This window comes from Vulpes lagopus, chromosome 9 (genome assembly GCF_018345385.1).
Source record: "Vulpes lagopus strain Blue_001 chromosome 9, ASM1834538v1, whole genome shotgun sequence".
Taxonomy (NCBI): domain Eukaryota; kingdom Metazoa; phylum Chordata; class Mammalia; order Carnivora; family Canidae; genus Vulpes; species Vulpes lagopus.
This window is the reverse complement of record NC_054832.1, coordinates 9,162,763-9,190,618: the sequence shown is the minus strand read 5'-3', so window position 1 is coordinate 9,190,618 and position 27,856 is coordinate 9,162,763. Positions and strand designations below refer to the sequence as shown.

The window sequence follows — 27,856 nt, the reverse complement described above, 5'->3', positions numbered from 1 at the left end:
GATGGGAGGAAAGAAGGAAAGCAGTTGGAGGGGGTATAAAGGATGGAAGAAAGGGTTACTTTAGAAAGTCTTTCCAGAGAAGGATGGAATTAAACCCGCCAGAAACCATCTGGCTGATGTCCTTTGTTTTGGGGCCTTCCTGAGCTTTCTCTCCAGCTCTCAGGCTTATGAGTCAACCCGTTTGGGAAAACCTCCCTGATGCACCCCCAGCTGCACCCTGGGCAGACCTCATCCACCCCTCCCGTGTGCCCACCAGGCACCTTCTCCGCGGGACCGTCCCCACAGCTCCAGCGCCCGGGAGAGGCGATCAGCCGGCGCTCCATAAATGTTGAGTGAACCAGTTAACAAGGGAGAAGGCCACGGCCATATCCAGAGCTCAAGGAAGAGGAAGACTTAATCCTGAATAAGCAGAAACACAGGCAAAGAGCTGACAAAAGGGGTCTCTTGGCGCAGGGCTCAGACTCTGAGCCGGGAGGACAGGACTTGGCTGAGAGTTACAGCCACAGTCTGAAGTGGTAACTGTCGAAAATATGTGACCTGTGCCATTTTCTTTTTCTTTCTTTCTTTCTTTCTCTCTCTCTTTCTTTCTTTCTGTCTTTCTTTCTTTCTTTTTTTTGACCTGTGCTATTTTCTGCAATGCCTTATAACATGGGCTCTGATGTCCCCGGCCCCCCACCTAGGCCAGGTACAGCTGGCCGGCCAGCCTGGGGTGTCAGGAGGCTCAGCTGGGCAGGAACACAGAACAATGGAACATTTTCAAATAAAATTCATTTCACATAAAACTAACCATCCCACAACTGGAGGGACCTCTACTACCACAGGATCCCCTCACTCACTACTGTATCTCGTCTCACACCAAAAGCCAGGGCTGGGTTTTGTTTTGTTTTAATTATGGAAAAATAAACATAACATAAAAATTGTTTTTAATTTGGAAAAGGAAGCATGATGTAAAATTTACCACTCTCGCCACTTTTAAGTGTGCAATGCGGTGGCATTTGCGTCGTTATGTGACCACCGGCACCATCCCTCTGCCGAATGTGCCCGTCTTCCCAAAATGAACCTCTGCTCCTCTTAGAGAGTAAGTCTTCCCTCCCTGCTCCCCCAGCCCCTGGCCACGACCATCCTACTTTCTGTCTCCATGATTTTGACTATTCTGGGTGCCTCACATAAGTGGATTCACACAATATTGGTCTTTTGGTGCCCAGCTTCTTTTGTTGGGCATGATGTCCTCAGGTGCATTCAGGTCATGGCAGGTGTCAGAATTTTATTCTTTTTTAAGGCTGAATAATATTCCCTCCCAGGGCTGCTTTATCACCTCTGCTGGAACCTACGAGCAAAGATGAGTCACTCCCTTTCCTCCAAGACAGCCATCCGTCCACCGTCAAGCCTACCTGGTATCAAGTTGTTGGGCTCGTTGGTAGGTAATCCTATTGCTTCCACCCACTGGTGCTTGAGACGGCCTGTGAAGTCCCAGGGAGTTAGTCCTCACCCAGAACACAGGACTCGCAATGTCTGAAAGTGAGGCTCGCAGCCCTCCTCCCTTCCTTCCTCCAAGCTGGAAATATTTCCATCTACCAAGCAAGGCAGGGAGTGTGGGCCACCCCCTGGCCATCCCACTCCCCCCCCTCTAGACACAATCTCCTGAGTCTCTCTGGGCCATTCGGTCAGTCAACACATACTGGGAGAGGCTGGCCCTGAGCTGGTAACGGGGGGCACCCCAGGGAGTTTAACATGGGTTCTGGCCGCCTGGAGCTCGCAATGCAGTGGAGAGAGACGAACGAGTAAATAAATGCATAACTCAGAGCTTGTGGCCATTACGGCTTCTGACAGGGTGCCTGGGAGGATACAAATCTGGTGAGGAGTGACATGAGAGGGGCTGCTCAGAGAGGCCCCTGTGACACAAGCTGAGGCCCTTCCCGAGGGGAGGCAGGGCTCGGTGTGCCCTGGGGAGGCCCACAGTGAGCTGGAATGGGAGCATCCTGCCTGAGCCGGTGAGGGGGCGAGGGCCAGATCCCCCGGGGCCCGTGGGCCTCGCCAAGGAGACCGGGTTTTGTGCCAATATTAACAGCCAGCTGCTGAGGGGCCGTGAGCTAATGAGGCACATGATCTCATTCACATTGGAAGAGGACGAGCTCGGCTTCTGGGTGCACTGTGGAGGGAGGTAGGCAGGGGTGGAAGCTGGTAGAGAAGTTGGGGTGTTGCAGGGGTGAAGCCAGAGATGCTGAGCTGGGCCTTCAAGAGGCACAGCCCTCTCTATACCTTCAGATCTTCTTACAACAGAGCCCGGGCTCAATGCCAGGGGCTACACCCCAAGGGGCCCTGTAGGCTCATGGAGACCCCAGCCCTAAAGGCCAGTCAGCTCCTTCCTGGTTCCCCTCCAGCCCACTAACACCCTCCCTGCCACAAGGCTGGTTCCTAAATCATCAGTCCCCATTGGTCTCTTTATCGTCACCCTCGGAGCACAGGCAACCACTGAGTCAACCTGACTAGAAGCCACACACAGCACGCTCTGGCTGAAATCGGCTACTTGGCCAGGATGGTTCCGAGGAACTGGCGGGAGAGCTGACCCTGCCCGGCCAGAGCACAGAACCTTCTCCGCTGGCTGCCAAGCTCCCGGCGTGTGCGTGGACACACGGCAGTCAGCCGCATTCAGCTTTCCAATGTCAGCTTTTGATGCCCTCATTCGGATCTGGGTTCTGTTTGGAACTCAGTGGAGATGCTGCACGGCCAAGCGGATTAGTCAACAGTGTTGCTTAAACACGGACCCTGTGCCCAGCATCATGCCTGGCACTGCCGACGAAACGAAAACCTATCATGCATGGCTCTTGCCTGCAACCGAGCCACGATCTGGTTGGGATACTCATGGCCAACTCTGCCAAGGCAGAGCTTAATGTGGGATGAGTGGGGTGCCAGGTCCACTGGAGCTGGGGAGAATGGCCGGGGAGGGCCCGGGAGAGGAAGCACGGGCTGGTCTTCGGGGCCACCCGAGTTCCCATCCAGCTCCACAGCCAACCAGCGGTGTGCCAGCAGGTGAGTCACCTAACCTCTCTGAGCCTCCACATCCTCATGTCCACGCGGGGTCACGGGGAGATGAAATCATGAGTGACATGCCCAGATGTTATATTACTAACAGCAGTTCCACTTGAAGTGCTTGCTGCATACGCGTGTGTATACACGATGCTTGGGGTCAGCGCTGCGCATGTTAACTCATTTCATGCTGTCAACGCTCTAGGAAGGGAACATGAGGTCTCCCATTTTGCAGACGAAGAAGTCGAGACAAAGAGGGACGATGGAACTGCCCAAAGTTACCTGGCTAGCACGTGGTCACCTTGGCGCCCAATATGGGCTTGGTCCTTCTTCCTCCTTCCTGCCATGGAGCAGTCCCTGGAATGGACTCGAGACACCAGAGAAACACAGACAGATCCTAGAACAGGGTAAAGCATCACGTGGCTTCACACGCATCGCTCACAATCGCCAAAAAGTGGAAGCAACCCAAGTGTCCGCCAACAGGGAAAGGACACACAGTATGTGGTGTAACCACAGCGGAATGTCACCCAGCCTTAAACAGGAGGGGAACTTTGACACCTGCTACAACACAGATGGACCTGGGGCCATCGTGCTACGTGAAACAAGCCAGTCACAAGAGGACAAATGCCCTGTGACTCCATTAGAGGAGGTACCCAGAGAAGTCCAATGCACAGAGAGACAAAAGTAGAATGGAGAGAACCAGGAGCTGGGAGGGAAGGAGGGAGGAATGGCCAGTTAGTGTTTACTGGTGCCAGAGCCTGAATACTGGTGTCCTCCCCCAAGTTGAAAGGGATGTGTATCAGGAGGTGGGGCCTTTGGGAGGTCGTGAGGGCGGGGCCCTCATCAGCAGGATTCCTGGCTTATCAGGGACCCCAGAGGGCTCCCCTGCCCTTCCGCCACGTGAGGACACAGCGAGAAGCTGGCTGGCTGGGAACCAGAAGAGGGCTCTCAGCAGACACCAAGTCTGCCCACACCTGGACCTCAGACTCCCCAGACCCCAGAAGCACGAGACAGTGACGCCTGTCGCTGAATCCACCCAGGTTACGGTATTTCTGTCTCAGCAGCCTCACTCAGGATGGACGAGTGCGGCCTTTCCGTTTTCCAAGATGGAAAAGCTTCTCTGGATGGTGGTGAACTGCACAGAAGTGGCACATTTCACATCACAAGTATGTTCCAAGTGAAATAATTAATACAGCAGGAGGAGGCAGCCACTCTCCCACGTGGGCGGCCTACCCTGACTCCCGGTGCCTCATTTGGCCTTATTTTTCAGTGGGTGTTTATTGAGCACCTACTGCGTTTGCAGCTAGAATCCTGGAGGCCTCCACAGGCCTTCCTCATCCCACCCGCAGATACACACGGCCCCAGCTTTGCACCCGGGTGCTCTTCTCCATGGTTTCCGCTTCTGAAGTCCCGTGATCCTCACGACCATGCTGTGAGGTGGGCACTGTGACACCTCCCGGTCGCAGATGATGAAAACGGAGATGCACAGAAGCAAAGTGTGGTTTGCAAGCGGCTACACAGCCGGGCCTCGGAGCCCTGCAGCCTAGCTGAGACGCTGTTCCACTGCACACCTTTGTCGCCGGACACAGAAGCCCCGTGGTCACCCACACACCGTCTCCCCATCCAGCCCGAGCGCCCAGGAGCAGCGGGCTTCCCTGGCACAGGGGAGGAGGGTCTGTGCTGTGGTGCTTATAACTCAGTAACAAGTGCACAGCTCTGCATTTCCAATGCCACCAATTCCCAGCCCTGTTTTTTCTCTCTCTCTCTCTCTCTCTCTCTCTCTTTTTTTTTTTTTTTTTCCAGCTGGAAGCAACAAGGTCCCCAGCTTAATTTGTTTCATGCAGGGACACTAATTAATGTTCCAAAAGCTGAAGCTTAGGAATGAAGGTATAGGTCTGTGTGTGGGTGCGGGTGTGGGTGTGGGGTGTGTGCGTGTGCATGCGCATGCATGCGTGCTTGTGCAGTACGTGGTTTGTACTTGGGTAACTTTCATTCCCCCCAACTTCTGAAATGATCAATGTGGGTATCATACCTGAGCCAAACCCTTGTGGCTCCAAAAGCAGTTGGGGATTTCTTGAAGTCATAAAAACACTGTACTGACCCCGTGAGCCTCCTACATATATTTTTGCCTGGACTCGTGGCATCAGCCACAGAGTGACGGCCCCTGGAGGCCAGTGGTCCTCAGCCGAGGGTGCCACCGCCCCCCATCAGCACCTTGGGAAAAGCCTGGGAGTGGTCTGGTTTATGAGGACCCGGGGTTGTAACGGCATCTTGCAGGCAGGGCTCACAAGGATGCTGAGAAGCCTGCACAATGTGAGACACTGCTGCCCAGTGAGCAAGACTTCCGTCCAGAATGCTGACAGCGTCTCCGCTGAGAAAGCCTAGAAAGTATCCAACGACCTAATTTTTCAGGGGAGAAGGAAAGGCACAGAAACACAAGAGTTTCTTGTCCAGAGGTGCGAGGCGATTCCATACGTCCAAGAGGCTTGACTCCTCCAAGCACAGCTGTTTTATCCTCTCACCGCCCCCTCCCTTCCATCCCCCCGCCCCCTTCCCTGCAGCCACCAGGAGAGGGTCACACCTGACTCTCCTGCTACATTTCTCACCTCCAAGGCTTCACCAAAATTACTCCTTCTGCCTTCAGCCCTAACCCTCACCCTGACAGCACTGCGTCCTTCTATGCCTAGATCAAAAGCTGCCTCCTCCAGGAAGCCTGCCAGAGTCCGATCCCAGAACCAACCCACAGCCATCTGCCTTTATTGTGACTCCCAGCCTGCGTGCCAGGAGTCATTCCTTAGCACTGGCACCAAGAGCACGGAGACAGCTGCTTTCTAGCCATTATGCCTTCCTATGGTCAGTGGTCTGATGGGGCAGGTCCTATTTTCCCATTTTACTGATGGCAAATTTGAAGCTCAGGAAAGTTATGCAAACTTTCTGGGGCCACACAGATGGAAAAATAAGGATTTACTCACATGTGAAGACAAAGGCGGGCCACCCTGCACCGCGGTGTGGTCATGTGCACGTCTCACTCCTGTCTGGACGGTGAGCTCTCTAAAGGCAGGAGCTGTGTTAAATCCATCCACCCTTACCCATGGTGACCCCACCGTGACCGTCAAAGAACCCAGAACAAGAGTCCTGCTATCCTGTCTCCTGGGCCAAGGCCCCTTGGTTCCATGAGGCCACCTCTGGCCTGACACCACCACCCTCCAGGTGAGTCAGGACAGGGCCGCACAGTGAGACGGCTCTGGAGGTTTCCTGCTTCCCACCCCAACCCCAACAATCAACCAGTTAAGTACGGTAGCTTCAATCAGACGAACTAATTACTGTCCCGTCATTTCTTCATGGCTCAGCAGTTTGCTTGGGATACTGCAATGGGAAAGGCCCACCAGGGTGTCCAGCACTTCCAGAAGCATGTCCTACACCTTCAAAGGAAAAGCAGTAGTGGACACCCCAGGGTCCCCTCTCTGCAGAGGGCCAGGGCCGACAAGCCTTCAAGCAGAGCCTGAGGATTGACATGACGGGGAGAGAAGACCCTGGTGGTGGTCATCACTCCCAGCCTCTGATAAGGGCTCCTGGTGACAACCAGGAGGAGGATGATCCCCAACTAGGGGAGATGTGTTGGTGTCTACCCAGAAGCCACTCCTCCACCTTCTGGTCCCAACAGAAGCCCTTTTGTCTGGCTGGCAATGTGCCAGACCCTGGGGGGCTGAATCAGAACCATTCACAGTAGCTTTTCACAGTCGTTCCCTCGGCCTTTACCTCGCTGGCCCATGGAAGGGGACCAGGAGACCTAGTACTGGTCAGTGACATGGAAGGGAAAGCATACTGTCCCCTCCTACTGTACCCAAGGAATCGATCAGAAGAAGCCTGGCTCTGGCAGTTCCAACCAGATGATGGCACACAGACAGGACCTGAACACCGTCTCTCTCTCTTTTTTAAAAAGATTTTATTTATGAAAGACACACACACACACACAGAGAGAGAGAGAGGGAGAGAGAGAGAGAGAGAGAGGCAGAGACACAGGCAGAGGGAGAAGCAGGCTCCACGCAGGGAGCCCCATGTGGGACTCGATTCCCAGACCCCAGGGATCACGCCCTGAGCCGAAGGCAGGTGCTCAACCGCTGAGCTACCCAGGCGTCCCTGAACACCGTCTCTTAAGAAGATCATAATTTCCTGACATCAGTGAATAAAATGGGGGCAGGGCAAAGAGTAATAGCGAAAGCCAGACTAGAATTGAAACCGCATGACCTGAGTCCAAAGTTCAAGTCTTAACTGTGAGACGTGGAAGACACGATTGCACCTGTCAAGGCTGAGCTTCCGCGCCTACCTACCAGGTTGGAGGACTCACATGCATGCAAGTGCTTGCAGATCCTCCAATTACCTTCTTTAAAATAGACTTCGTTTTTTAGCACAGTTTCCGATTTACAGAAACACCGAGAACATGGGACAGACAGTTCCCACATAACTTAGCACACTCGGTTTCCCTATCACCAACATCTCGGACTAGTATGGTACGTTTGTTACCACAGGTGAGCCAGTGCTGATGCATTCTTCTGAACTAAAGTCGATACCTTATCCCAATTTCCTTAGTTTTTAGCTGATGTCCTTTTTCTGTTCCAGAATCACATCTAGCGTGCCACATTTGCACAGGCCCCTCCTGGCTATGGTCTCTCCATCTTCCCTTGTTCTAGAAGACCTGGGCAGTTCTGAGGAGCACTGCTCAGGTATTGGGTAACTACTCAGGGGTCCTTCTCAGCACCGCTGCTTCCTCGGGTGCCCTGAGTCAGGCCGTAGAATCTGTTTCTCCCCCCACCTTCCAACCCCCCAATGTCAGTTCCTTCCTCAAACCTTATTAGTCACACGTTCTTTCAGAACTTCATCATGTTCAGGTGGAAATTACGGTAGTGACTTCGGTATTACTTTTATTTGCAGACATTTTTATCTTAGCATGACTGCAAAAGAATACCCATTTATCAGATATTGACCATGAGCTCAAACCAGGTTTTGGAGCATATTACAGCCATTGCATTGAGTCCTTACACCAACTACGTGCATAAGCATGGTCCACGTTACAGCAGAGGAAACACGTGCAGGCTTCTCAAGCCGTTCACTCAAGGTTACCTAGCTGGACAACAGCACAGCCAGGATTCGAAGTCACTCTTACTGATACGTGTTTCAGCTTCTATCACTTAAACTGAGTGCCTTGTGGGGATGGCACTTGTCCAATTACCCAACACTGGGTATCTGCTGTGCCAGGTGCCGCATTAGGCTCTAGGCCCCAGAGAATGGATACTGGCATATAGGAAACCTCCAGCTACAAAGCAAGCCTTCAACCTCTTTAAATTATAGCCCAGCGCAAAGTTCACTCAGCTGTTGGGATTTATGGTCCTAACTTTCTCTTGCCTCCATTTCAGTCCCTTTCCTTCTAGGTGAGAGTAAGTTAGACCTCTGAGTTATTGATGTGTGACACACTCATGGTCGTGGTCATACTCAAGAAAATGAACAAAGCAGTGGTCTTGAAGCTCATATATATGTTGAAATCTACTTCTTGTTGATGGAAATCTTCCCTGAATCATTTAGGCCGTGTTGATAAAGTTTCCTCAGCCCCAAGCAGTCTTGGGAAATGTATACACTAGAGTGGGTATCTCACCACTATGCAATTATTTATTTACCTACTGGATCATGAGCCCGTCCAGGGCAAAACCCAACTTATCCATCTCTAGTGCTAGCCCAAGGCCTGGCATCTACAAGGCCTGAAACCAATGTCTGCTGAGCAATCAGAAAAATTCCTTGAGTTCCATTAGCAGATACTTGGAGGCATATACATTAAACCTAAAGGATTCAGATTTTCCCATGAAATCTCTTCCCAGGCATACATTAAGTGTTAAAATAAGGGGATCAAAAAAAAAAAAAAAAGAGTTCAAGAAGAAATCTCAACATTCCCTCTAACATTCCAGAATCCTGAAGGCGAATGTTAATTATTTCCCCCAGAAAACCAGAACGGAGGCAAAGGGTGGAAGTTAGGGGACCACACTTCACAGCCAACATCCTTCCATGTTCTCAGCAAAAGAAGTTTTTGTCAAAGCCATTGGAATATCTATTTTCATCCTGTTTTGAAAATGCTAATGTTTTCCCACGTTATAAATTAGTAAGATCCTTCATTCTTTGAAAGTATTGCAAAAACCGCTCAGAATCACAGTCAGCGGGACTGAAGTTTTTCTGTGCTTATTTTAAGTAACCCTCCTGTTTTATTTTGTGAAAATTACTAATATGTAAACACACCATGATCTCAACAGGAAAAAGCTTCTTCCCCAAAGGGGATCGCAGGCCATGGCTTCACGGTGCTGGGTTTGAGAACTCTTATGATCCTGGGGCTCATTAAGAACTCAGAAAGGTGAGCTATCACTAGATACCAGCCACTGAATTGACATATTTAGACATACTTTTATTTCAGATTGTTTTTTTTTTTTTTCTTGAATGACTGTCCCAAATGAAAAATTAATGAGGGGGAAAAATACTACAGAATTACCATGACCCCGAGGCCACAAAGACTTCCTTTACTTAAGAACCACTGAGAGAAACAAAGAAACTTCGTGATCCCAACGCATGATATTTCCTTCACTTACAAAGGAGACAATGTGTAGCAGTCATGGCTGGTCCCCTCCCGTGTTTCCCCAGAACCCACTGGCAGCACCTGCCAAACGTGGCCTTTGACAAATGCCGTTGGCAAACGGCCCACATTTCTGTCTATGGGATTTCACTGAGAGATAATACCCCAGAGCATCTCTGAGCCAGGGATGGACGGAGGATAATTGTGCACCTTTCCACACTGCAGTCCAGGCAGGGTCTGGGGCTGAACTTCAAGGGCCCCCATGGCAACCTGCTTGAAAATGCATCCTCCAGCCACTTTTTCCTTCTTGTCGGATTTCCCTGTCTTTCCCCAGTTTTACTGATTTCTCTATTTTTTTAATCACCTCCTAAACTGTGCATTCTCAATGGGAATGGTATTGTCTTTGCGGGGCGGGGGGGGGGGCAAAATTAGTTCTTAGGGGAATGAGGCTGAGTGAAAAAAATCTTACTCTTTTTATATATCAAGCTCAGATGTACCTACACTACACAAAGGAACATGCAGACTATCTGTGGCATTAAAATGTCACGGGGGGGGGGGGGAGGTCCTATGTTAAATAAACCACTTGCTCTGGGCTCCTTGGCTCAAGGAGCTCCTGGAGGAACACAGGCTAAGATCCACTGCTAGCACTCTGCTGAGCACTTGCATGAATTACTTCATTTAATCCATGCAACAACCTATAAGGCAGGGAGCGTTAGATCCATTTATCAGATTAGAAGTAAAATGACTTGTTGAAGGCTACAGGGCAAATTAGCCTAAGACTCAGGGTTCAAACTCTGGGCTCCTGGTGGCTGGGCTTTCAGCCACCCCTTGGGAGAACCATCCCGAGTCTTACGCCCAACATGGCACAGGGAAGTGACTCTATAAATGTCAGTTCCTGTTACTAATGAAAATATATCAGATTTCCATGAATGGACCAAATGGTGGTGCCGTCCCAGAGGTGACATTATAAACAACACAAAAGGATAAAAACATTAGTTATAAGATGATGGTTTTGAATGTCCCAACTCGATGCTGAGCTCAATGGAAACCAGAGACTACTTGACGGAACCCTTGGCAGAGGACTGGAGGGTGGGGGGCAGCGGGTGGAGGAGACTGAGCAAAGGTGGTTTGGGAATTTCAGCAGAGGAGAAACCCTCCTTGGCAAGAGGCCGCCAGCAACCTGCATATGGGCGCCAGGTCAGCCCGCCCCTGGCTTTACTCTTTCTTCTGTTCATTTGATCCAAACCCTAAGCCGGTGCAACCCGGAGGAAACCTGCTGTAGCAAAACGGCTCTATTGGTACGCAGCCACTGGAGCATCACGAGCAAGAGCCGATGAGGCTGCATGGGCGTCAACCTTGGAAGAAGACCCGGGTTCAGGTCCTTCCCTTTGTCAGTAGTGTGACTATAGGCAAGTTTCTAACAGCTCTAGGCCTCAAGTTTCATCTTCTCCATGGTTCCTTCCAGCTCTGAAGGCCTCCGAGGTCTGTAATCGGCCAAGTGCCTCTCTCAGTGCTAGGTCCATAAATCCCATAAAATGCTGTTACATAATTACTGCTGATCAGTTGAATTAGACTTGCTGATTATTACTAAGGCCTTCCGGTTCCATTTTCTGGACTGACATCACCAGGTAGAGAAGCATCCATGAGTGATACAGAGGTGAGATAAAGCCAAAGCTGGGATTCTAGGAAAGGGTAGGAGTAGGGAGATAAATAGTGTGATAGTGCTAAGTGATTTTCCATTAGTACAGATGGCCGGCACTGGATGAACACATTCCCTAGCGCAGTATGTTGGATAGTATTTCACCCCATCTCTTCCAAAAGTCACCCATCAAAGGAAGAAAAGGGCTTGAACTGCTATTGCAAATTTGCAAAGCATCTAAGGGTCAGTGGCAAAGAATCTCTATGTCAGGTTGTCTGTTCCTTAAGGAAGCCAGACGCAGCAATTCAGTAGAAGGGATTTTCTGTAATGTGTATAAAGCAGGAATCCTTTTTTTTTTTTTTTTTTTAAGATTTTATTTATTCATGAGAGACAGAGAGAGGTGGGGCGGGGCAGAGACACAGGCAGAGGGAGAAGCAGGCTCCCTGCAGGGAGCCCGATGCGGGACCGGATCCCAGGACCCCAGGCCCAGGCCCTGGGCTGAAGGCAGGTGCTCAACTGCTGAGCCACCCAGGCGTCCCTCAACTATTAAACTCTTACAAGGTCCAGATGATTTTACAGGTCTCTGGAAGGAGGAGGGGGCTGGGAGAGAGAAAGGAAGATCCTAACCCAGGTCTTCAGCATGGAGAGAAGCCCACCACAGGAGGGATCCAAGCAGAGCTGATGTGTGGTGCACTCCATGAGCCAACTGCTACGTACATGCTTTTATTCTTCATAAACCACAAGCAAGAAGGAATCTTGTTCCTAAATCATAACCCAGTTTGTTCTCCCAAGAGCACATGACAAGTTGTCCACCCCTCTGTGGCAGAATGAAAAGTCCTGTCCGATAAGGCCGCAGTTTGGATGACACCGCATCTGTATCCTATGACACCTGCAAAGCCAGAGGTGGCCCGAAACCTCGGTATTGACATCATCTTGTCACCTGCAAACCTCTTCCTCGTCACTGTCCCCAAAGGTAACCATCTTCCATCCCTGCGGATGTATGTGCTAAGTTAGAACACTAAGAGGTAATGCAGCAGACAGCAATGTGGCAAAGCTGTGCGTGGGCAGGTGCTCAGACCCAGACAGAGCTCCCGACCTAACCGTGGACTCATCTGATCCTTTTACAGCTTGAGGGAAACACCCACCACCATAGTTTCCACACACTCCCTCACACGTTTTCTCCCAGGACTCCTACACCAATCCCATGCGGTGAGCATTTGCAGACTGTGGGACTAGTGAGGTACCCGAACCACACGGTTAGTGCAGTTCTCCTAACAGCTCATCCAATGCACTTCTGACAAACCGACAGCTGACTGAGCCACCCCAAACCAGAGCCACATGGTGCTGTGTCTACCAAGGGTTTTTAATCAATCCACACTGGAAGATCTTTCACTTGCTCCTCTGAGCATTGCTCAGTTTTAAAGAGATGTAACAGGGCACCTGGGTGGCTCAGTCGGTGAAGTGCCTGCCTTCAGCTTAGGGCGTGATTCCAGGGTCGGGGATTGAGCCCCACTCCCTGCTCAGCGAGGAGTCTGCTTCTCCCTCTGCCCCACCACTCACTTGTGCTTGCTCACTCTCTTTCTCAAATAAATAAATTTTTAAAAATCTTTAAAAAGTCATAATAAAATAACATAAAGAGCTGTAACAAATTGTTTTCATTCCATCAAAACTTCAAGACCCAGACAAAAAAGAGAGCAGGGCCTTGCTTCTTTGGAAAATACCACAGGATCCCCATTGACCTATGACACTTTTAAACATCGATGGAATTATTTTTCATGATTACAAACTGGAAAGGGGGAGCTTCCTGCTAATGGAAGAATAATAACGGAGCATCCAAGTTAACTGCACGTAGCATTCGGATCTCCAAGCAGGAGCGGAAGGTTAGTCGTCAACTGGACAAACAGTAGGACCTTTGTCTTACCTCCAGTGTCGTAAATCTCCTTAGGAGGAATCTCCTTAACACAACACAGGAGGCTCAAAGGTGCAAGCCCTTTCTCCACGCCTGGCTCCTCATTTGCATACGATTATTGCATTTGCTGGCGTACTCAAATTTAGTTGTTTCAAGTGTCTCTCTCCCCAGGAGAAATATGGCTCATCTTCCTCAACAGCCTGGCACAAATTTGGCGCTTGACTCAGCCTGGCACAAAGCTTGGCCTTGACACGAATGACCTTAGCACGCTAAGTTGCACCTCTGGACTATTTGCCATCACCTGGACAAAAGCCCAAGATAGAGAGGAACCTGAGGCACATCCTATACAGAATCCGTGAACCAAAAAAGCCTGTTCAGTTTGGCCAATGGTTCTCAGGCCTGGCTTCATATTGGAAACACCTAAGGGCCATGCCTGGACCCCCTCAGTCCAATGGCATCAATTTCTGGGGTGGGGCCTGTTATCTGCATTCATGCATATGCTCTGTGTTGTTTGTGCATGTTTAGTCTTCTTTTTAAATATTTTTAACTTTTTTGTTTCTTTTTAATTTAAAGTTAAGAGTAGTATAAGACCCACACATATTTTCTTCACGATGATTTTCCAACTGTTAATATTTTTGCCACAAGTGCCTCCTCTCTCTTGCTCTGCATACGTCCTGTGTGCACACACGAATGCTTGCATGGTCTGCATGTGTGCCCAACATTGGAAAGTAAGTTGTGGGTATTGTGACACTTGACCACTAAAGAAGACACTCTATAGCTCATAAAAATAGAACATTCACCTACAGAGCCACAATGCTCAAGAAATTAAACTTTGACCTAATAATATTATCTAACATGGAGTCCGGGTCCAAATTTTCTTAACTGTCCCTATAATAATACCCTTTATTGTTATTTGTTTTTTCAATCTGGAATCCAATCAAGAGTTAACAACTTTGTCTTTTTTTTCCAACTCTACTGAGATATAATTGACACGTAATATCGTGTAAGTTTAAGAAGCGCAATGTCAAAAAAAAAAAAAAAAAAAGAAAAAAAAAAAAAAGAAGCGCAATGTCATGCTTTGATACACACATATATAATGAAATGACTACCACATAAGATTCATAAGCATATCTAGCACTTCACATAGCTACTTCTGTGTGTGTATGTGAGTGTGATGAGAACTTTTAAGATCTGCTCTCCCAGCAACTCTCAAATATGCAATATAGTATTGTTAACTGCGGTCACAATGCTGTGCAGTAGATCCCCAGAATTTATTCATCTTATAACTAGAAGTTAGTACCTTTGGACCATCTTCACCATTTCCCCCAGTCCCCAGCCACTGGCAACCACCAATCTGATCTCTTTTGCTAAGTTCAGGGTTTTGTTTTGTTTTTTTTTAAGATTCCACAGTAAGTGAGATCATACAGTATTCGTCTTTCTCTGTCTGATTTAGTTTTCTAAAGATTTTATTTATTTATCCATGAGAGACGCACAGATAGAGGCAGACACATAGGCAGAGGGAGAAGCAGGGTCCCTGCAGGGAGCCTGATCCGAGACTCGATCCCAGGACCCCGGAATCACGCCCTGAGCTGAAGGCAGACGCTCAACCACTGAGCCACCCAGGTGCCCCTGATTTAGTTTTCTTAACACAATACCCTCGAGGTTCATCCATGTCGTTGAAATGACATGATCTCCTTTTTTATGGCTGAACAACGGCATTCCATTGTGCGTATAAACCACATTTTCTTTATCCATTCATCCATCCATGGACATTTAGATTGTTTCCTTGTCTTGACTGGTATAAATTATGCTGCAATGTCCATAGGGGTTCACATTCTTTAAGACAGTGATTACATTTCCTTCAGATAGATACCCAGAAGTGGGACTGCTGAACTATCTGACAGTTCTATTTTTATTTTTTTGAGGAACTTCCATGTCATTTTACATAGCGTGAAAACTGTATAACAATTTACGTTTCCACCAACAGTGCGCCGCGGTTCCGTGTTCTCCATATCCTCACCAACACTTGTTATCTCTTGGCTTTCCGATAATAGCCATTCTGACACCTCACGGGGGTTTCATTTTGCATTTCACTGCTGATAAGTGGATGCTGAGCACCTTTTCATGTACATGTTGGCTATGTGACTATCTTCCTATACCCTTCCTAATACCCTTCTATTTGGGTCCTGCGCCCATTTTTTAATAGGATCATTTGCTTTCTTGCTGTTGAGTTGTATGGGTTCCTGACATATTTTGGATATCAAGCCCTTATCAAATATAGGATTTGCACATATTTTCTCCCATCCTGCAGGACACCTTCAAGATGCCTTTCTCCCATTTCGTTGACTGCTTCTTTTCCACACAGAAGCCTTTTAGTTTGATATAGTCTCACTTGTTTATGTGCATGAGTTGCATTTGGCTGTCATGTCTTTTCAGCTCCTTTGACTGGGACAGTTCTCCTTGTTTGTTCTTCCAAAAGGGACCCTTTGGAAGAGACTGCACTGGATATCCTGCAGGATGTCCCACAATGTAGATTTGTTTATTTCTTCATGATTGGATTCAGGTCATCTTAGGCACAACTGCAGGTATGTTGTTCATTTTTCACTGAATTATTCCTGGGGAGGGTTAAGAGTCAGTTGAATTCATTATGCACAAGTTTGATGACTGATTCAAGAGAAGCCTGCCAGATTCTTCTTTCTTGTTTTTTTAAGGATTTTATTTATTTATTCATGAGAGACACAGAGAGAGAGAGAGAGAGAGAGAGAGAGAGAGAGAGAGGCAGAGACACAGGCAAAAGGAGAAGCAGGCTCCATGCAGGGAGCCTGACGTGGGACTCGATCCCAGGTCTCCAGGATAGGCCCTGGGCTGAAGGCAGCACTAAAATGCTGAGCCAACCAGGCTGCCCTGCCAGATTCTTCTTCAGCTATCTTCTCGCCTAGGTGATTCACATGCATATCAAAGTCTGAAAAGTCTCACCACTACTCAACTTGTACAAAGGCTCCAGACCAGCTTTCCTCTAGGAACTTTTTTTCAAAGCAAGCTCTACACACAGCACAGGGCTCAAACTCACAACCACGAGATCAAGAGTCTCCTGCTTGACCCACTAAGCCAGCCAGGCACCCCTCTTCTGGTGACTTTCCAGAAAAGTCCTCCTCATCCAGGAAGGTAGAGTTCCAGTCTCTCCCTGTTATCTTTCTTCTATGTCATCTGCCACTTGGGACAGCAGTGATGTGGTGAAGACAGCACTACAACATAAGTGGAACATTGTGGCAGGACCCCAGTTTTACTGCTTAGGTAGCTCCAAGAGTCTGGACAAATTGCCTAATATCTCAGAACCTGTTTTCATTCGTAGAGGAGACACACTGTACCCTCCCTTCCAGCACTGATGGCCACCTGATGTGAGCCTTTCTCCTGGATGGTGAGACACCCATGGTCACAGACCCTCCCAGCTCACCGGGGCCCAGACACCTGCTACTGGGGACTGTCGTGGTCAACCATTTTTTTTTTTTTTTGTACTTCTTCACTGACTCCAGCGGTTTGAAAGTATCATATAGAAAAAAAAAAAAGAAAAAAAAGAAAAGAAAAGAAAAGAAAGCCAGGAAGAAAGCAAGGAGTTCAGAAAGAGTCTTTTAAAAAAATTTATTAGAGAGAGGAGAGGGGCATGGATTTGATGAGAGGGGCAAGAGGAAGGCAGGTTAAATATAACGTGAGAGGAGAAGCAAGAAGGAAACAGTATTTATGGACTATCTGCAGTGTTTTGGGGGAGGTCACTCTGAGGACCTGTGAGCTGGACCTCAGTGCCTGCCCCGTCCTTGGTCCATACACTCCATTGTCTACCATTCCCTTTCAGTGACTAAGACAAGCCTCCCGTGTAAGTCCCATTGCTTATTATACATGCCACCTGGGGACCTGGAGTGGCCCACATCTCTCTTCCCTTTCCCCTTGCCCTCTGTCTGCAGAGGGGGCCAGGTTTATATTTACCCTAGGGAACACCCAAGGCTGCAAACCAACACAACGCAAGGTTCAGGCATTGTATATCGGCCATCTCAATTCAATTTCACAACAACCTCGGGAAGAAGGCATGGCTATCTCCATATCAGAAATAAAGAAACTGAAATCCAGGAAAGTGAGTAAGTTGGTCCAGGTCACACAGCCAGGACATAGCAGACTGGGTCAAACTCAGGTCCAGCTCCAAAGACCATGCTCTTTCTGCTGAATAAAGACTGACACAATGAAACCATCCCTCACACTCATCAGGATAGCTATGATCCAAAAACAAACAAACAAACAAAAAAAGAGAAACCAGGGCTGGTGAGGAAGGGGGAGAAATTTCAAGCCTTGCACGCTGTGGATGGGAATGCAAAATGGTGCAGCCACTATGGAAAACAGTATGGAAGTTCCTCAAAAAATTAGAAATTGAACCGCCATATGATCCAGCCACCACCCCAACTTCCCAACTTTGGCTATGTATCCAAAAGAACTGAAATCGGGATCTCCGAGATATTAGCACTTCCACGTTCACTGAAAAGCTATTCACAACAGCCAAGATGTACAAATGAGCTATGTGTCCATCAACAGGTGAATGGAGAAAGAACGTGGAACGCTGATCAGCATCTAGTAAGCTGCCGGGTCCTTGTACCCCATTTCTCACTCCTGCCTGCCTGCCCCAGGTTGGGGGGGGCACCCACCTTGGAATGCAAACAGTGGGTTATTTCTTGTGACCATGTCCCCTTGGTCTGTCTACAGGTGAGTGAGTAATCATACCCAGCTGGCTGCAGAGAGGTGGTGAGGGCAGCAGGAGGCTTGGGCAGAGTGTCAATCCTGCCACAGTGACAAGATGAAGCCAGTATCGCTCTCTGCCGACAGGCTAGGGAAGGGGAGTCCCTGGGCAATGTCACAGCAGCACAGTGGCATGTGATTTAAGGCGTCCCTATTCAGAATCAACCAATGAATATTCAGTACCTGATGCTGGCCTAATTTCATGCATATGCTTTAAGCCTATGAACACCACCCTGTGACAGGGCAGTGTAATCATCCCCAACCTACAGGCCACGCAGAGTCACAGAAACTTCAGGAGGTCCATATGGGAGTTCCAAGTCCAGCACATTCTCCACAGCAGCGGGATCTTTTTCAGGCTCAGGAAGCAGAGCAGGGATCAGCCTCACGAGGGGCCTCCCTCCCTACCTCCTCCCTCCCAGCCTTAGTCCATTTTAAGACTTCTGCAAGCTAAATCTCTTCACTAAAATCCTATAATGCTGACTGTACCTACTGGTTGTGGTGGTGAGGGTGGTGATAACAGTAAAGCCATACAGAGCAAAGTCTTGGTTAACCAAGAGTATTCTTTCCCTCATCCATTCAGTAAATGCTTACTTACCAAGTAACCACCACGGACCCTGCTGGAAACAGAACGCCAAAGAACACCATGGCCCTTACTCTTAAGTAGCTCTCAGTTCAAAGGCAGAGACAAGCAAGCAGATCAATCTAATGCAATGTGCAAAATCCCAATGCTGAGGACATGACAGAGGAGGGCAATTCTAGCTCAACCTGGGGTGGGTGGGGGAGCCAGGGAAAAGCCTGACTCCAGAGCTGGGTCAAGGTGAAAGTGGGTAACCAGGAAAAAATTGGGACGAGCATTTAAGGCAAAGGGAACAGGGTTGGGGTGGGGGCCTTTGGTCTCCACATTTGCTGTATTTTACCTTTAGGACAGGAGGGGGAGGGGAGTCACATCTCAGGGGTCTGGTTCATTAAAAATGATAATAATAATAAAGGCATGCACTAGGCTGTGAGCCCGTGGTCAGCCCAATTTCCTGGCCCCCTATGCCATTAGCTACAGCCCAGAACAGGATAATGGATGCTTCGAAGCACGAATTACAGTGCCTTGCAAAATCCTGAATCATCAATGAAAAGTTCAATTTGCTCACTTGACTGCACTTCCTCCTAAGCTGGAGGAGGGACGAACGGTGCATCCACTAACTAGGTATGCTTCGGCATCAGGAGCTGACGCCCAACCTAACACGGTTTCCTATTTAATCCCCGATTAATCAGAACCTGCAATCCCACCATCACCTTAGCCCATTCCACATTTCCCTAACATCATGCTTCCCTGATTTCTGACTGTTTGGTTTCCAGACTCCATTCCTAGCCATTGCCAGCTGTGAGCTAGCAAATGAAGTCAGAAGTATTCTTCAGAGCCCTGTGTCATCAGTGGGGTGAGGGGGACCCACTGGTGCCTAGTGAACTACCCAGAGCCCTGCAATTGTGGGCAGAAGGTCAGAACTGGGATCCAGTTCAGAAACAGAGTTGACCCACTGCAGTCAGACGTAAGCAGCCAGAAGAGTAGCTGTGTGATCTTGGACAAGTGGTCTTATCGAAGTTTTTTTCCTCTCATCTATAAAATGTAGACAGCAATGCCCACCTCGTAAGATCCTGGAGAGAGTTCAATGAAACAAATGATTTGCATGTCTGAAAGCATCTGGCTAGGTAGTCACCTCTCCCATATCCCACACTCTCCAATTTTCCTGGTCCTCTCTGGGAGACGAGGCTACAGGTTTTGGCCTCCTCGAGCCTGCTCCTGCTAGATGGAATAACTGAAAAGAAGGATACAATTGGGGCTCCGTCAATAACAGGCCTTAGCTATCCCTTCCCTCCCGCCCCCATTGGGCAAGGCAGGGCAGGGGTGCTGTCTGGGAACAGTGGGAGGAGAAGAGGGACCCCCCCACACACAAGCGGCAGTGGAACTCCAGATTTGGAAATCAGAAACCAATAAACAGTGAACGCCATTTACATGCAAAAGGCCACGCTGTGTCTCTGGATGTTTGTGTGCGCTCAATTTTTTTTTTTTTTTACTATCACATTCCACTATCAATTTAACGAATCAATTAATTTAAAGGAACTCCCGTCAGTTCAACTGAACTAAACACGGTGCTAGAAACAGAGAGGAATACATTTTTAATCCCTTTTTACCGCCTGAAGAGAGCAAATGGAAAAGTAACTCCCCTGACAGCCCCTCTCTCTCTCTCCAGCCACTAACACTTGCAAATTCATGCGGAAGTGGATGCCAGAGGCTGGACCATCCAAGATCGGTGCTTCCTGGCTGGATGCCTTCCCTTCCTGCTGCCAGTTCCTCAGTTTCGGGGAGGCATCCTCTCCAGGCTTCTGTAACCTCTCACAAGAAACCTGTTGCCAAGTCTGAGGTCCTGTGCAGACGCCCCCACCTGGTGGCCAAATCTGGAAAAGCCATTCCAGCCAAAGATGATTGGCAGGTAGCAACTCCAAGTCTCCCTGAACTCCCGGGGATCACAACACTCACAGGTCAATCGGAGGAGGACACAGAGGAATATGTGCCACTACAGGCACGAGAGGGGCCAATGTTAGGGGCGGTTCCCTGCCAAAACCCTGGAAATGCAGGGCTTCCCAAAAAGCAGCCATCAGAATGACTAAGCCACAGACAGGAGGAGGCAGGGGGTAACTGGAAATGCCCTGCCAGCCCCAGCCCCAGCCCCGGGGTGTATGCTGACAGCTCTGACTTTCTCTCTTGGGTGAGGAGTCACCACTGCCATCCTCTCTGCACCCCACCCACCCTCCACATACACAAGGAGATTTCCTGTCCTGAGTGTCAGGGTGCACAAGGGAGTTCCATCTTCCTTCCCTGGCAACACATTTTCATCCTGCCTGGCAAACAGACTCTTTCTAGGGGAAGGGTGCCTGGGCTCAAACCTCCAGCCCAGGCCCCTTCACGTGGCCCACACCCTTGTCCTCCCCGGCAGCAGCTGACGTTGAGGGGATATGGGGACCAGATCGTGGAGGCGCCTCAGCCAAAGTAACCCCCGGCCCTCATCTCCTGGCATTAAGCTCCCAGCTCCCCTGTGTAGGCTGGAGCCGGAGATCCTCTCATTCTCTATATTCTCTCTCCTGTTCATTAACTTCGGTATAAAAAAAAAAAAAGAAATAACCGAAAGACACACATTTTGACCAGTCCAAGCCCCCGATTGGAGCAACCCCAGGTTCTACACCAGGATGGAGCCCTCAGAACACGGTGGCACAAGCAGGCAATTGATACCCGCGCTCATGCGCGCGTGCACACACACACTCACACCCCACTGTGGGCAGTGCACCTACCACTCCCATCCCTGCCTAACTCCAGGATGCAGCCTCTAGACTCAGCAGCCACCCCAGGTGAAGGGACCCACCCCGGGCAGCAACACAGAGCGCAGGGGAGGGATCCGGCTTGATCCCGTTCATCCTCCGCGTTAATTTGGGGGAAACCACATCATTCTCTGGAGCTTGGATACCGACCTCGGGAGACGGTGCCATCCGCGCGCGCCCGCAGAGGCGCCCATCCCATCTCCAAGGGAGCCCGGGGTCTGCACGCTGGGCTCGCTCTTGAGCCCCAGGCGTCCGACACCCAGACAGCGGCCCGGGGGGGGGGACACGCGGGACACAGCGCGCGGGGAGCGCCGAGGGCACGGCCGGGGCTGCCCCCCGCCCCCGAGCGCCTGGTACTCACACGAGCGCGTGGTACAGCAGCGCCCAGCCCCGCGGTCTCTCCAGGGCGTCGTAGATCAAAGTTTGGATGCGCCGGTACTTGGCGTTGTTCCTCTTGACCGGGCGGCTCAGGGGGGTCTTGGCCAGGAGCCCGATGCCCTGCGGGGTCCTCCGCAGCCCCTCGTCGCGGCCGCCGCCCTCCAGCAGCAGGGTCCCGTCTTTGTCCGCCCCGGCCCCGAGCGCCAAGGTGACTTGCTCCGCGTCGCCCGGCGCCAGCCCCACTTTGCGCTCCTCGTCGCCCGCCGCCGCGCCCCCCCCGGCCGGGTTAGCCGCCCCGCCGCCGCCCCCGCCGCCGCCCGCGCCCCCGCCCGCGCCCGCCGCCCCCGCCGCCCTGCGCGCCTTGAGCCCCATCGGCCTCGCCCCCGCCCGCCGCGGCGCCTGCTCCGCTGCTGCTCCGGGGGGAAGGGGCGCTCCGGGTGCGCGGACCAGGCGGCGGCGGCTGCAAGCCCGGGAACCCCAATGCCATGATCCGCGCGCCGCTCCCCACCCGCCCCCAGCCGAGAGCCAGCGAGGACGGGCCTCCCCGGGACGCGGGGCGCGGGGCGCGGGGGTCACATCCCGCGCGGGGCAGCCGCGGGCCCGGGGCGCGGGCGAGGGCGCGGGCGAGGGCGCGGCGAGGGCGCGGAGGCTGGCGCGGAGGCGCTAGGGCGCGCGGCGGAGGGAGCCCGGCACCCGCGCTCCGGGGCGGCGGCGGCGGCGGCACCCGCACCCGCACCCGCACCCGCACCCGCACCCGCACCCGCACCCGGGCCGGCGAGCCCGAGGCAGCATCGCAGTTTATTTACAAGCCCGGTGCCAACCGCCCGCCCGCCGCACGCGCCGCCGCCTCCGCCCTCCCCCGCGCTCCCCCCGCCGCGCCCCTCCCCGCGCGCTCCAGCCTCAGCCCCGCAGCCGCCGCCGCCGCGGGCCGAGCGCACGCCGCCCCCTCCCTCCTCCCTCCTCCCTCCTCCTCCTCCTCCTCCCTCCGCCCTCCTCCTCCCTCCCTCGCCGGGGTGGGGCCCCATTGTCCCGCCCCGTCGCGGCGGGAGGCCCCCGCGGCGCCCCGCCCCGCACCCCTGCGCGCCCCGCACCCCTGCGCGCCCCGCCGCGCGCGCTCCCGGGGGCCTTGGGGCAACGCGGGGGGACCCGGGCGGGTGGGGCGCTGTGTGCCCGCCGTCCCCCCCCGGCGACCTGTCGACCTCCCTCGGGCGTCGGCCTGGCCGCTGCAGCTCTGCATTCCCTGGTCCCCCCCCCAGCCCTGCTCCGCGGCTTTGGAAGTAAAATCCCAAGTTGCTGGGTTGGCCAAGGCCAAGCGCTGCCGAGAGTCCGCAGGCTGGGTGGCTCCCTGTCTGCTTTCCGGTGCCGGGGGAGAGGGCTGCCCTCCCCTCCCCTCCCCTCCCCTCCCCTCCCGGGCCCTTCCTTGGCCCTTGGCCGCTCTGGTGAGCAGAGGGTTGAAGAAATACAAAGAGCCCCCGGGGGGAGGGGGGGATCCCTGTCTGCTTTCTGGTTCCTGCCGAGAGGGCTGCTCTGGTCCCCGGTGTGGAGAGGGCTGCCCTCCCCTCCCAGGCCAAGGGGTGCTCTGGTGAGCAATGGGTTGAAGAAATAGAAAGAGCTCCTGGGGGAGGGGGGATCCCTGGGTGGCCCAGCGGTTTGGCGCCTGCCTTCGGCCCAGAGCCCAATCCTGGAGCCCCAGGGATTGAGTCCCACATCGGGCTCCCTGCGTGGAGCCTGCTTCTCCCTCTGCCTGTGTCTCTGTCTCTCTCTCTGTTTCTCATGAATAAATAAATAAAATCTTTAAAAGAAAAAAAAAAAGAGCTCCTGGGATTGGCTTGGCTCCTAACTTGGCCTCTAGCAAGTCATTACCTCTCTTGAGTCTCTGTTCATTCATTTAATGACTAAACCCCAAGCTAGGGAGCCTCTACTGAGAGGGACTGTGTGCTCCCACCCACGGGGCGCATTCCAGGCCCCTGCACTCACAAAGCTTACATTCTGGAAAGGTGGAAGCCGGTACAAGAAAACAAATAGTGTAACTGCCAATTTGGGTGGATGCTTTGAGGAAACAAAACAGCCGGCCGTGCTAGAAGTGGGAAACTTCTTTGCAGTGGCTGGTCCTGGAGGGCCTCATTGTGGAGGTGACATACTGGGGTGACACCTAAGTGACAAGCTGGGGCAAGAAGGTGAATGTCAGGAACAGCGTCTCCAGGTAGCAGAACAACAAGCTCAGAGGTGAAATGTGGCTTCAGCGCACTGAGTGGGGATTATGGGGTGGGGTGGGGTGGGGGGACAGCAGAGGAAGGGAAAGCCACAGCTAAGCAGGGACTAGATGGTGTTAAATCAGTGGCAGAGGACAGCGAGGAGGGTCCCCTGCACTTTGAACCTAACTCTTGGTGCTCCCTCCGGCATGGACACCACCATTATAGAAACCCTTCATTCCTGCTGCCCCCTGGTACCTGGTGCGTCCCCACTCTTTCCAGGCTTGTCTTGGGCAGAGGGGAGGGGCTGTGAGCAAGGCCAAGTCAAGGATCCCTCCCTAGTGTGTAAGAGTCACCAGAAGGCCTGCAAGGGAATGCCAGCTCTGGATTGCCTGAAGGAGTTATCCAAGAAAGAAGGGGCAGGGGAGGGGAGGAGAGAGGGAAGTGTGAGTGTGGGAATGGGGAGGAAGAGGGAGGATGTGCAGCAATGAATGCCAGGGGGGAGTACCTCGGAAACCTCAACCAATAAAGGTAGTTTGTGAGGAAGGTGTATAGAGGCGGAAATCAGTAAACAGGGTTGTGCGGGCACAAAAGTAAACCGCTGAATGCAACAGAAAGGTTGCTCAGAAAATGACTCTAATATGAGGCCTTAATATAAAATAAGAGCCCCAACCTGACTAAGAAAGATGATCCATGGGTCACAGTGGGCTGCAGGATGGACTCCGTGAAGATCGCATGAACGGGCTTATGGAGATGCGGCTGCACACACAGCACAGTAGGACCTCCCACAAATGTTTATGAAGAGAGGGATGCTCAGCCATGAGTTAGTTGGAGGCTGAGAAGAAACCAGTCGGTGCAAACTCTGGAAAGGAGAAAAAAATGCAGAGGAAGGGAGTAGCCTAGGTGAGAGGAGCTCTGAATGGAAGCTGCACACCCCTGCGCGCTTCTGGACATCTGCTCCCCCTCCACCCCCAGCACACCAGCGCGTGCATGAGCTTTCCCTCCCAGTCTGATCCCAGCGGCCTAGGGCACGGTTACATCCTTCACGGTTGAGCCCCTTTCCTAAAGTTGTCCTCAACCCCTTTCTGCTTTATTTGTTACCCTGATCACTGCCTCAAATGATCCTATCTGTGTGTTGTTTACTTGTTTACTAGTGTCTCACCAAGCAGGAGCAGGGACTCTGGTTCTATCCCTGAGGCCTGGAAGGATGCCTGCTGTCTAGTAGGCTCTCCATACCTACTCATGAATGAATGATGAATGAGTGAATGCAGAGCAGAAAGCCCCAGAACAATGCCTGGCTCACAATGAAGCTTGTGCTGTATGTTTGTGTTATGAGATTTTTGGTTTTTGTCTTTTACCATTGTGAGAGTCTTTATTCTTGGAAAGTCTCCGTGCTCATTGCAACTCGAGTAACATGGTGACAAAAAAACATTTTGACAGAATTTGAGATAAAAAGACTCACCAGATAAGCATCAAAGGAGACTAGTCAAGGGCCCCGTAGAAGAGAAGACATCATTACTGTGCAATTAATCAAAAGTTCAGCTTTTCAGAATCACAGTTTGGATCCTCTGACATGTAAGGAGACTTCTATTGTGATGAGAGCTGCAGATTGTCAAATATTAACGTTTGAAGATCTAGCGCAGGGGCTACGTTTGCGCCTCCCGTAAATCGTGAGGCAAAGTCGATATCGAATTCATAACACTGATCCAGTTAAATCCAGTGATAGGGAAACTGCCATGTAGTTTGGAAATTGATTTGCTTAATGGTTTTATAATCCAAGGCAGAGTGTGGTTCAGATAGGAGGTTTGGTAACGTCATGAAAAATGGGCTGCCCTCTCGGTGCCGTTTGGGGGACTACATAATCTCAACACTCCACAGCCCAGATTCCAGCTAGCGGAAATCAAGTGTCCTGTATTTATTTCACTGAGAGGAATCTTCTTGGAGGCTGACAGTCCCTGAGGACCTCAGGTTCCAACTGGGCATTGGTACCATGACAGAGTTCAGTGACACGGTACCCGTAAAAGCCAGATTGGGGGCCACGGGGCAAACACTCGTTTCCATCCCAGCCCTGCACAATTTCAGTGTGTGACCTTGAAATCCAGATCCATTCCTAGTCTTCAGATTTGCCACCTGACACCCCTCCCCTATGCCTCTGACACGTTTTCCCTTTTACTGGTCTTCATCTTACCCATACATTAGGGCCTGTGAACTCCCTCTCTCCTGCAGGTGGGGAGCCTTCCTGGGAATGAGTAAGGAGAGAGAGGCCAAAAGACCTCCTCCGAGCCTCAGTTCCTTCCTCTGCACATCCTGCTTCCCAGGGGTGTAAGCCTCCTGGGACGAGATGAACAGAAGTGTGCTTGCAGGGAGATGATGCTCCAGTGACTATTTCTGTAATCAAACGGCCAGGAGAGAATCTCAGGTTCGTGGGTACAAGCTAACGGGGGCCCTGCCCACCCTCTCACCTCGTTCCCCAAAACCCATTAAACAACCGTCTTGGACCATATTTAAATTTGCTTTTATTATTTATTGCACGAGAATTGCCTATAGTCGTAGAGAAATTATGAAAGACCCAGCAGCAAAAAAGGGCAGCAACAATAATTTGTCACCTGGTTACCCAGAAGTACCCTCTGTGGATAGTCTGGTGGCGACTATTGCCAGCGCTCCTGCAGTATATGCTTGACCTGCAAACAGAGAAGACCAATGCCGCTGAGAGCCTCCAGTATGGCACCTTCCCCAGTGGTTCAGCCAGCCACCTGGTGGCAGGTTGATGACATTGGACCTTGCAGTCCTGGCGGGGGGGTGGTGGTGGTGGGGGGTGTCTGCGGTAAAACAGACACATCTCCTGCCCGTCATGCTTCTGTCAACATCACCATCCGTGGACTTAAGAATACCTCACTACCATAGGATTCCATAAAACTGCTTCTGATCAAATAGCATATCCCCCAAATGCTTGCTGTGCACCTGGTTATAAAATCTGCCTCTGGGAGGAGCCAGTGGGACAAGTCTTTGCACCTAAGGAGACAGATAACCCTTTGCCTCTTTGGAGGAAACCAGGCAAACCCCAATTTGGGGGTCTTGTGACAATTCCAGCCACAAGCACACATATTTGGAAAGGAAGGATCCCCTCTATGCGTTCTTTATTCTTGAAAACTACAGCGAATTCTCAGGGATGCTGCCCCCTTTCCTCCCTCCATGCTTTTGCTTTGTTTTCCTTTTCCTGGACTTCATATCACTCTGCCTTGGGGCACACGGACTCTTGATCCCTTGCAGGTGAGAAACCTTCCCGGGAATGAACAAGGAGAGACAGGAAAAAGAGGCCCTTGCACATATCACTCGAAGGATGAGGGCAGCTTATCCTGATTCATTTCGACCCTGATTCATTTTTTTTAACTTATTTATTTTAGAGAAAGAGAGAGAACACAAGTGGTGGTGGGGAGGGGCAGAGGAGAATGGAGAAGCAGACCCCCCACACACACACTGCTGAGCAGAGAGCCCCATGGGAGACTAGATCCCAGGACCCTGACCTGAGCCAAAGGCAGACACCTACCTGACTGAGCCGCCCAGGTGCCCCTGATTCAAATTCTCACCCTGGCTCTGTGACTTGAGCTTGGTGACCTTGGGCAAGTTGCTAGACTCCTACCTAGAGCATTCCCTTAAGGATGAGGTGGGGTAATGTTTCTCAACCTCCCTACCTCAGACTCGATCTGAGCACCATTTGGGATGCATTTTGAGGGTGAGCTTTGCAGCCTGTGCTGCACTGTGCACATTTCCTACATTACTCGAAGGAGTCGGGACCCGTGACTGTGGAAGGCAGCTCAAGTCAGGCGTGATGGGGACTGAGTGAGCTCGGAGCCGAACAGCGCTCACCTTCACTCCAGATGCCAACAGTTAAAGGACTTCCCTTACACTGTTCTCGGTTGGAAAAAATGTTTCTTTTCCCTGCCTCGCCTTTGCAA

General features: G+C 51.3%; 1 protein-coding gene across 1 annotated transcript in view; it reads right to left on the bottom strand.

The window, feature by feature from the left end:
- The window catches only part of KCNQ3 (potassium voltage-gated channel subfamily Q member 3), a 299,372-nt gene extending 277,292 nt beyond the window's left edge, over nucleotides 1-22,080 (bottom strand). Inside the window, 1 exon segment of the mRNA XM_041769690.1 lies at nucleotides 21,692-22,080. Within this exon segment, the coding sequence (XP_041625624.1) occupies nucleotides 21,692-22,080 (389 nt within the window).
- Between the last annotated feature and the right edge of the window lie 5,776 nt (nucleotides 22,081-27,856).